At 48.6% G+C, this 10,379-nt stretch overlaps 1 protein-coding gene across 1 annotated transcript; it reads right to left on the bottom strand.

Moving 5' to 3' along the window:
* Positions 1-1,022: 1,022 nt before the first annotated feature.
* On the bottom strand, positions 1,023-1,762 carry TWIST2 (twist family bHLH transcription factor 2). Its single transcript, XM_010577916.1, has one exon. The coding sequence runs from the start codon at positions 1,533-1,535 to the stop codon at positions 1,053-1,055; it is 483 nt and encodes a 160-aa protein (XP_010576218.1). The 5' UTR covers positions 1,536-1,762; the 3' UTR covers positions 1,023-1,052.
* Positions 1,763-10,379: the final 8,617 nt, after the last annotated feature.

The raw sequence follows: 10,379 nt of genomic DNA, 5'->3' as shown, positions 1-10,379 counted from the left end.
ACAACACAGAGCTGCTCTGCTTAATTAGCTTGAGATGAGGGTGTTATTAAGGGCACCCCTTTTTTTTTTTCTCCTTTCTTACTGTTTATTCCTCCCTCCATTAATATTACAAAGGCAACTTAAGAGGAAGTAGTTTTCTGCTAATGGAAAATGATGAGGAAGGGTTTAGTGATGAAAGTAAATAAGAAACTACATCTAACAGCAGCCTTTGCTTTACCGGCACTTTGGGGAAGGGAAACCGAACACATACGAAAATTTGGCAAAGTTTCTTCTATCTTTGTTTGCTTTTTATTGTGTGAGGGGGAAGGGGCACAGCCCAGGGTTGCAGCCGACATCTGCTGCTCGTTTCTTTTAAGAGAAATGCAACCTGGGGCAAACTCGTCGCTGAATCCCACTCAGGTCCTGTGGAACCCCTGGTGTCCCCCCAGCCGGGAGCGGATGCGGCCGCCCCGGGAGCCGATGGCTCGGCACCGGGTTTTTTGGGCGCAGCCACCCGTGGAGCGGGGCAGCAGCTGTTTTGGATCCCCTTGTCAGCCTGTTGTACTGATCGCCTTTTCCTCTTTTAAAACCCTTCCCTGAAGCAGCGCTTTCTGGCAAATCTCATGCAGCAATGCTTTCCCCCCATCCCTCATCAGGCAGCTTTCAATGCTGGTCCCCTCTCAGCTCCCCCATCCCAGCAGAGCAGAAACATTTTTATTTTTTTTTTTTTTTTTTTTTAAATGGGGCATATCTCATTCTTGCCTGCCTGGAAGTCTCTTTTTTTTTTTTAATTTTTGCAGGCGTGGGGGAGCAGGAGGGGGCCAGACGCATCTACACTGCCCATCTCACCTCCGAGTCTGTGGCCCCAAACCCCGCACCCAGCAGCATCCCGGTGTCCCACCAAGCCGTGCCACCTCTCCCTGGGCAGGACCGAGCCCTGTGGCAAAGCTGGGTGGGTGGAGGGAGCTGTGGGCACCCCATCCTGCAGCCAGATGTATGCAGAGCATCATCCAGGAGAAGAGAAATCGGTACCTACCCCTTCAGCAGCTGGGCTCGCCTGGCCCAGGCGGTGGCTAGTGGGAGGCCGACATGGACCACGCTCCCTCCATCCTCCATACGGAGAAGGCATAACTCAGCCTCTCGTGAGCCACGTAACTGCAGCTCGTCATCTTACTGTCCATCTCGTCGCTTTGTAGCACCTGGTAGAGGAAGTCTATATACCGTGCTGCCAGCTTGAGGGTCTGGATTTTACTGAGTTTGTCAGAGGGCAAAGTGGGGATGATTTTCCTCAAGGCGGCAAAAGCTTCATTGAGCGACTGAGTCCTCTGCCTCTCTCTGACATTGGCCAGGATCCTCTGGCTCTGCAGTTCTTCATAAGATTGGGAGCTGGGACTGGACTTTTTCCCCCTCTTCCCTGGGTTGGGGCTGCCATCTTCGCTGGACTTCTTACTGTATCTTCTCTTCCTGCCAAATCTCTTTGGCTGCCTTTCCAGCTCCTCTTCACTGGTCCCCAAGCTATCCACAGGGGAAACAGGAGAACTGGAGCTTTCTTCCATGCTTTCTGCAAGAAGGGGAGGGGAAGAGACTTTCCCCCCCTCCTTATGTTATGTGAGTGTGTGTGTGTCTTAAATGTGCTTTAAATTCCTGAGACAGATCCTTTGGAAAAACAGGAGGGCTTTTTTTTTTTTTTTTTTTTTTTTGCTGACCAAACGTTTTCCAGGTTGCTTGAAGGGCTCTTATTTCAAGGAGCGGGGTTGTGCAAAAAATTGAGGTCTTGGAGAGAGGAAGTTATTCTAACTTTTTGGAAACTTTAGCTGAGCTCAGTTGCTAAATAGTTGTCAGAAGTGAGGGAGGTGCGGGGCTCCCTTCTGATTGGCCGGCCAGGTCAGTGGGAGGAAAGCTTTTCCCCTGCTAAACTTTCACAGTTTTATGTTACACTTAACTAAAATCTTGGGAATGCACCTCAAATAAAAGATAGCTGACGACCACCCCCTGCCACCGCCACCCCCATAGATGCTGAATTTGCAGCACCTCTCTGGGGTAACCCCTCCCGCCAGGGTTTTTTGGGGTGCTGGTCCGCTTGCTGAGCGTTTGCAGGCTGCCTCCCAGCCCATGCTGCTGAGGGTCCCACTCCCAGCTCCAGAGCCAGCCTGCAGCGGTACCTTTCCCCAATCGGGCTGCAGGGTGTGCGAGCCCTTGCACACCCAAGAAGGTGCCCCATTTTTGCAGAACGGTGCCCTATTTTGCACCCCTCGGTGCTGAGGGTCTCGCAAACCCCCTGTTGCCCCTTTGCAAGCTGCCCCTTGCAGCAGACTGCTCCCCAAACCCCCTGCCCTGCGGAGATGGGGGGGGGACCTGCCTCCTGGTCCCATGCGGTGACCTCGGGGTGGCAGAAGTCCCATGGGGCACACTGAGCTGTGGGAAGGGTGGAGGTTTGGGGGCAGCCAGGGGAAGCCCCTTCAAGCCCCCTACTTGTAAGGGGCATGGAAAGACCCTCCTGGACTAACCCAGTGGAGTCCAAAATATGGGTCAGCTGGAAAGGAGCTAATAGTTTGTAGAAAACCACATGGAGAGTACCCCAGAGAGGCAATGCTGGCCATGCAGCCCATCTGCCTGCCATTTTTCTCCCCACTTTTTCTCCCCCCACCCCCCGTTAAATACTAAATAGTACTTTTTGTGGAAGCAAGAGCTGAGGTAGGTAGGAGGACGTCTTTTTCTCCAGAATATCCTGCTGATGAAATCGTGGTATCCCAGCACATAAAAATTGTGGTAGCAGCTGCAGGGTTTCTGATGTATCAAACAGAAGATGACGGATCTATTTTTCCTCTCCATCACACCAGGGAAAATGTGGGAAAACTCTGCTTGCTTCCGTGGAGCTAAGGCAGAGCAAAATCAGATTTGGACCTCTGATTTCAGTTACAGCCCAAATTGCAGGAACAGACACATTCCTGAGCAGCAAAGATCACGTTTTCAATACGGAGCAGGAAAATAAAATAAAACAACAATAATAAAAATAAATAAGACAAAAGAAACTCGTAAAATGTAGATGTTGTATCAGAAGAATTAGTTTGGAGTAGATTTCTTTGCAAAGTTTTCCAGTAGGTATCAACACTCATTAATGGAAAAAATAATGTCTGGTTTGATTGGAAAGTGTTCCTTGGTAGGAGAAGGAATTTTGGCTTGCCTGGGGCTGACTCCACTACTGGTAGGTAATGTTTATAGTGGAAAGACTTCCCCAGGCAGCCCCTGGGGAGAGCCTGTGTTTGCTTTCAAAAGGAAAGGTTTTCAGGTGCAGCACAGAAGTCGGAAAGCAAGGCAGTTCTGCAAATAGATTTTTAATCCAATTTAGAGACCCCGACAAGTCAGACAGGACGGGTGCCTCTGCCGCTCGCACCCCAAAGCCAGGGTTCCAGAAGGGCTCAGGGCTGGCAGCTGGGGTCGAGGGTTGGCAACTGCTCTGCATCTGCAACCTGGAGGTCCGTGAGTACAGGGGGCTGGGATGGTGTCTACCAGCCCCTGCGGACCTGAAGGCAGATACCATCCTTGGCTGAGCTGGGGCAACGACATTTATACTGGGGAAACCTGAGTAACAGACTCTTGCCTGTCCCGTAAGTGAAATAAACTGCTATCGATAGTGGTGCCGATGTGAAACTGCGGCTCAGAGTGCCAAACACCCCTCATGAGGGGTAGTTGGTTTGTACTTGAGGTATTTAGAAGTTTCCTCTTCTTAGTGCGTGGGATCATTTCCAAGTATTAAGAGAAGCCATCGCTGAAGACTGGAGGGGCACCTCCACTTTCCAGCTGCAAAGAGCACAGTTCTCCCAGCAAATAGGTTCCCTGCTAACAGCACTGGCTTGTCCGTGCTTGCGCTGCATTTATGGTGGTAAGCTGCTGTGGATTTGCAGGGATGTGTGGAGCATGGGAGGGCAGTTGGACTGCGGTGCTGGAGTGCACTGCCCAGAGGTGCTATAGGTGCCTGCAAAAGGCTGCTCAGGGAGGGAGCAGGGCTGCATTTTGGTCTGTGTTTGAGAGCACCAGGAGCAAGGGGAGCAGACCTGAGCTTGCAAGAGCAAGTGGAGCTGCTCGTTGCTGCCTCTCCTCTCCCCCTGCCCTGCTGACATGCGTGCTAATACTTATTCTGCATCTTCCTTTTGCCCTGCCATGACCACCAAAGGCAGGACTTGATTTCCTGGGGAGTGAGGTGTTTCCATGGGGAGGGACTTGGTCCTTCCAGGGGTTGGGGACAGGGATTTTGGGGGCGGACTGTGTGGATGTATCTCAAAATGCCCAATTCTCAGCTGGCACAGGCATTTTGCCTTTGTGATAACCACCAGGGCCATCCCATACAAGTGCAGCAGGAGACAAGAAACTCCTGGGCATCATGCTGGAGCCACAGCGGCAAAAGGACGTGGCCGTGTGGCTCAGTCCTAGTCCAGCCAAGTGACTGCTGCTTCTCGTGCTCTCATCCGTGCCTTTCTGGGCTGTGCAGTGCAGAGCAGGAGCGGGCTCCGGCAGCAGAGCAACCCCTCGCTCCTCTGCATGCCATGGCTATATTAAATAAATAAATGAACAGCCCCGGCCCCCTGCCTGGCTTCTGCGAATGAGCCCGAAGGAGTGTTCGCATGACAAAGCGAGGCAGGATTTCTCCCTAAGGGCACTGTTGCTGTGCATTGCCTCTAAGTATGCAAAGCTTTTTACTATCAGGCAGGCTTCATTAGGGGAAATGGTGAAACTTGGCTGTGTCATAATTATGAAGTCTATAAGCACGGCTCCAAAGAGCATCGCTCCAGAGCTGCTGTGTATGTGTGTACTCTTTATGGCTGCCGAGTCCCCTAGCAGTACTTAGTGCCAGAGCTAAGAACGGTGTTGACAATACTGCAGATATCTTCCCCTGGAGCAGACCAAGGGCATGGTCCACGCGTGCACAGACCCAGGTGAAATGTGATCTGGCTCTCCTGAAGGAACAAGGAGTTTTGAGAGGTTTGTGGGGGAGGCACGTGGTACGAAGGTAGCGCTGGCAAAGAAGGATGGGGTGAATGCATCCTTCCTGCTACCACAGCAGGGTGGGAAAGAGGTTATGAGATAAAAACTGCGATATGAAAAGTAGTTTTAGTGATAGTTTAACGCCCTGTTTAAATGTGACATGCACTACGATGCTGCTGCTGTTCCACTGCCATTACCAGGCTCCTAAAATTTCTTGTTAGAGGGAAACAATGAACACAGGCTGGGCTTTGGGGACAGTGCTTATTCTCTGTAGGAAACCTGTGGTCCAGTTGTCCCCCTGGCAGGGCTTGGCCAGCAAATGACCCTTCAGCCCCTCTGCGCTGCAGAGGAGAGCGTTTAGATTTCTCCCTCCTGCCACCCTTCCCTCTGCCCGCAGTAGGAAGCGGGGAAAGGTTGGGTGCCCTGGCAGTAAAGCCGATAGCACTTCAGCGCACTCAGACTGCTCTTCCAGCTCCCCTCTGTTGGGGGAGCTGACAGGGATGCAAATTTTTGGAGCAAACTGAAGAAGAAAGATGCTGTTGTGCTTACTGCCTTCGTCCTCCTCACTACCTACTGTTGTAGAGAAAAGCATCATTTCTCCTTTCAGAAATGTCCCTGTTGCAAATTACATCCAGTGTTGAATGGCCTCTACTGTAGCCAGGTCTAATTAAGCTCATAATTTTTTTTCCCCTCACCTTTGGTGTGATTTAGGGGATAATTCCTTAGTGCTTGTGCAGCAACCACTGAATGTGATCTGGTGCGTGCATCTTCCACATGCTGTCTTTGCAAAGGCAGTCATATTTCTCCTTGCACTTCTGCTTTGTGGGCTTTGTTTCCTTATTCTTCGTGTTGTTCCGCGGCAGTGGCCAGACGTGGCAGGCAGATGTTTCCCAAAGCATTCACCCTGCAGTGGCAAGTTTATAATCAAAGCAAAGGAGCGGTGAGTGAGCTGCGCAGATAAGAGGCAGGAGGTAAGGAGCGCGAGGCTTTAGGGATAAGACAGTTGGAGCAGAGCATGGTTTAAAAGTAATTGGATACGCTAATGTCGGAGTTTTGTGCAGGAATGTACATCTGTTTCTGAACTGTTACCAGCTGATGTGCCCGCTCTTCCTTTCTGCTTCCTCAGTTATAAACCCTCAGAGCAGCAGACACAAGCGAAGGAGAGGCTGACCCAGGGACAGCGAGTCCTATTGCTCACTAATCCTACCCATAAATGCATTTAAGGTCAAGGCGTGCTTTTGATTTGCAAAGGCATTGCTGGGGCAGCTGGGTGTGCTGACGCCTGCCCTGTGGGGAGCAAGGTGGCAGCTCTGTCCTTGGTTTGATGGCTCCATCTGGCTTCCTTGGTTTTGTGCTTGAGGAGGCTGGAAATAGACCTTTTTAGGGAAGACTTTACAGGAGAATGACAGAAAAGAGAGAAGGGAAGGACTTAGAGATCTTCCCAGTGGACATCTCCTTCTCCTGAGAAAGCCCCACAGGCCCTTTGTCCATCTCCTTTATGAAGGAGGCAGCTTCATCCAAGCTTGGACCAAGCAAGGTGTGAATTGCAAGGGACATCTTTCCAGAGTTTGCTTTATTTGCTGTGTACAATGTCAGAACAAGCTGTATACAGTGTAATAATGATAAATGCAAATCATAACTTTCAAAAAAAACTATGGTGGCTCAGATTGTTAAAATGCACTGTAATTCACAGCTTTTCTAGCTGAGGCCCGGATTCTGCAAAGCACTGGAGCATGCCTTGGAGAAGAGAGGTGTATCTGAGTCCTGCTAACTTCTGTGGGACATAAGCAGGTGTTTGAATTTATGTATATGCTGAACTTCTGATCTGAACCCCCTCTGAAATAAGAAGAAAGACCTTTAGTGACTTCAACAGGTTTTGGATTGGGGTCTTGAGCATTAAACTGTTGGAAGACCAATTCACATCTCCTGGTTGTCCAAGCTCTGTTGTCAGTAGAACAAGGGTAATATAGACCAGACACAGTTCTGCCTCAAACGCTGGGTGCAGTATTTCAGGTCTGATCAATGATTGCTGGCAAGATTAGAAATCCATGTAATTTCTCAAGTCGGTAGCATTGGAAAGATAGCGTGTGTCCTGCTGTAGGAAGAAACCAAAAGGCAGTGGCATCGCAGTTGTGGATTCTATTTTTAATGACAGTGCAAAGCAAAAAGAACTGGCATTTGGGGGAGTAAAAAGTAGTAGCTATCATGATTCCAAAAATAACATTTCTATTTTAGATCATTTACCCGAGGCCACCACTAATTGCAGATTTGAGTGGAACGTCTCCCTGGGAATCCATAGGGAAGACAGATTTTTTTTTTCCTCTTTTTGGAAGGTGAAATATTAATTGCAGCTGCAGCAGTAGTAACTGTAGCTTAAAACCTGGGCTAGAAAAAAAGAAAATATTGTTTCATGAACTGAAAAATCAAAGCATGTGAAATATTTTGTTCTCCTTGCCATTTCCTCCCCCATCTCCAGCCTCATTAAACTGGGAAGGAAGGACTTCCAACCAATGTCAAGGAAAATCCAAAAGCAGCCTGGCTGTTCCAACAGCATTTGGGCACTCATGGAAAGGGTCAGGCTTCTGTTCAATTTTTTGGACTGCAACACCCACTTCAAGGCAGATATATTCAAAACAACATCAAGTTTGACTTTCAGTTTTGAGCATTGCTTGACAGCTTCTCCGTCTCCAGAAGATGAGGTGCCGGGGCTTGCTCCTGAGATGAACCTTTGGTTGACTTTAGCAATGCAAGTGCAGACTATGATCTAGGAAGGATTTGGCCAGGCTGACACTAGTGTAGGGAGACTGACCACATCTCCTTGTTCAGGCCATGGAGAGAGGGACTGTCCTTTCTGTGTCCCCATGGTGGATCCTCTCCCTGTCAATTACAAAACAGGTCTGCAGAAGTCGATGGCCTCAGGTCAGTGCTTTGCCATCATCTTTAATCTGCGAAGCCCCAGAAACAGCGTAAGGAAGGCACTGATTCCATAAAGCAGATTTAAGGCTTGTAACTCAGTTGTCTTAGCCGCCTTCCGCAGCCCCCTCTGAAAGGGTCGGCAGGATCCCAGGGTGAAAACTGTTGGGGTCAGGTTGCCTTTGCAAACACCGTGCTCCCTTGTCTATCTCCTGTTTTGGATCCGACCACTGACTGTAGTGGTAGGCGCAATAGTCTGTGGTTCAATTACTCGTTTTACACATCTTGAAACCCATAGTTACTGTGAATTCACATGGCTGGAGATCCCACCAAGGAAAAGTCCAAAGTACTGTTGCTTGTATTCCTGCATTTCAATATTTTTGAGGATTAACCAGGACAGAGGTAAATCAGCCTTGTGGTTAACTGCATTGTGAGGTGAAAAGATAGCAAGAGGGTAGTGGAAAGCAAAGCGTTGGTGTAATTATACTGCCATTGAAATAAATGGTTTTCCCCATGGGTCCACATAAGAATCTTTCTCAAAGCATGTTACAAATCAGCTTTCCCCATCTACACTCAAACCACTTTGAACGCTATGTCAGGGGGACACATGGCACTGGTGACATGTCTCCTTACTGCTAGCCAGAAGGGATTGAGAAATGCCTCCTATCTGCACAGACAACACCTGAAAAATTGCATGATGCGTGCAAAGGCAGATCCAGAAGCAGCTTTGTTTGCCTGGGTGTATCGCTCAACAGATAAGCACACAGAGAGGAGGGATTCATTGCCCTGAACCTTCACCAACTAAGTTTTAACTGTTGAGGATACATCTAGAATTTAACCACCAAGGTACAGCATTTTGCAGTTCATATGTTGAGTAGAGGGGAAGCTAAAACGATAAACTAGGACACAGGTAACTATAAGATAGCTGTGCTCGGAGAAGGCAAACCCCTCCCAGGGGCTGGGTGCGTCTGCTGGTGGCTCCAGAACAGCCCCAGAAACAGCTGTGCTGGAGCCCACTGGGGTTTTTGGAATTGTCAGGATTTGGAAAAATCACAATTCTGAATGCCAGGGCAAAACAAGGGGAAACTTGTTAAGATTTCTGAAGTGAGAAAAACTGAATTTTCAAGGAGAAGTGGATGGGGTGACTTAAAAGAAACCATTTGTAGTCTCTTTGGCCAGCTCTGAACTTTACCTTGGCTTTGTCTGATACCTGAGCTACTCATAGTTTGCAAACACTGGAGCCCTCCTTTGCCCAGATAAGAATGGACAACATCTGTCCTCATTTCTCATCCCACAGCACTATAATTCTCCAATCATTTCTTACAGGGCTTAAGCCATAGTTGAGGCCATATAACATGTTGCATATGTCTTCTGGTTAAGGGAGACTGGACAGCTGGTTAGCAGCAGTTGTTGGTGGGCTGGATGGGTCACTGCTGAATGACAGGTCATTCATCATGGTTCCCAGCAGTTAAAAGTCCTGCTTTTGAAGTGTTCCCACTCCCTATCAGCCTGGTAGTGGGATCTTAGGGGTGGGACCTTGGTTTCCTGTACCAGAAAGGGAGAGGTCTACTGTTTGGGTCATTGTCACTGTTGGGCCAACTCAAGCAATTGGGCAAAACCTCCCCTAATATTCATCTACTTAAAACAGGGAGGTACACCTTCTGCCTCAAAGGCTATGGAGCTAGTTATGGCCAAATAGCAGCTGTTCTGCCATACCTTGATGGAAAAAACCAAATGCCTATAATTTGTTTTGCCTTTCTTGGAAACACTGCTCAAAAATCATAGCCACTCTTCCTTTCTTATCCATCTTTTTTAACAACATTTTAACTTTTTATTAAGTTCTTTCCCAACAGTGCTTCTCTGTGCTCTCTGTGGGCCTTTAGACATTACAGATGTTCCCACAGCAGCAGGGCAAAATACGGCATTCCAGCCTGCTTATTGCTTTTTGTTTGAAGAGTATGGGACTAAGGCATAGCCTCAGGAGAGCTGTGGCTCATGCTCTTTGAAGGCTGATGGTGCTGTTTAATGTCTTCAGTGGTTTAGTGTCTTAGCAGGAGGGTGGGACCTGGTGAGGATCCCTTGGATATCAACAGACAAGTGAGTTGGTTTAGGTCCTTTGTGTCTTGCTTTTGTGTATTTAAATGGCCTAGAAGAGGGAAGGGGTATTGCCTTGGAGAACCCCCTGGGTGACTGGTGAACTTCTTGCCAAGCAGATAAAGAAAAACCTGACAGAATTAGTTATTGAGGGAAAAAAATGTTTGTTTTCTAAGTAGAACAATGTTTTGTGAAACATGCCAACATTCCTAGGAAAACATGATTTATTTTGGAAAACCAGACACCCTAACTCTGACTCCTTTACTGCCACGTGTTGTAGTTTAGTTTTACTTGTGTGCCCTGGTACTTGAGCTGCCTACTGCCCCTGCTCCCTGCTTTGGACATCCCTGATAGGCCATGGCAGCTGAGCAGGAGGGGGCTTGCCATGTCCTGGGTTGCCTGGCCACCAG

The sequence above is a fragment of the Haliaeetus leucocephalus genome, unplaced genomic scaffold, assembly GCF_000737465.1.
Source record: "Haliaeetus leucocephalus isolate CR32 unplaced genomic scaffold, Haliaeetus_leucocephalus-4.0 Scaffold587, whole genome shotgun sequence".
Lineage (NCBI taxonomy): Eukaryota > Metazoa > Chordata > Aves > Accipitriformes > Accipitridae > Haliaeetus > Haliaeetus leucocephalus.
The sequence above is the reverse complement of the archived record's forward strand: the minus strand, read 5'-3'. Positions and strand labels throughout refer to the sequence as shown.

Excerpts from the sequence above, each read along its gene's own strand:
- TWIST2 (XM_010577916.1), bottom strand. The coding sequence starts at position 1,535 with ATGGAAGAAAGCTCCAGTTCTCCTGTTTCCCCTGTGGATAGCTTGGGG.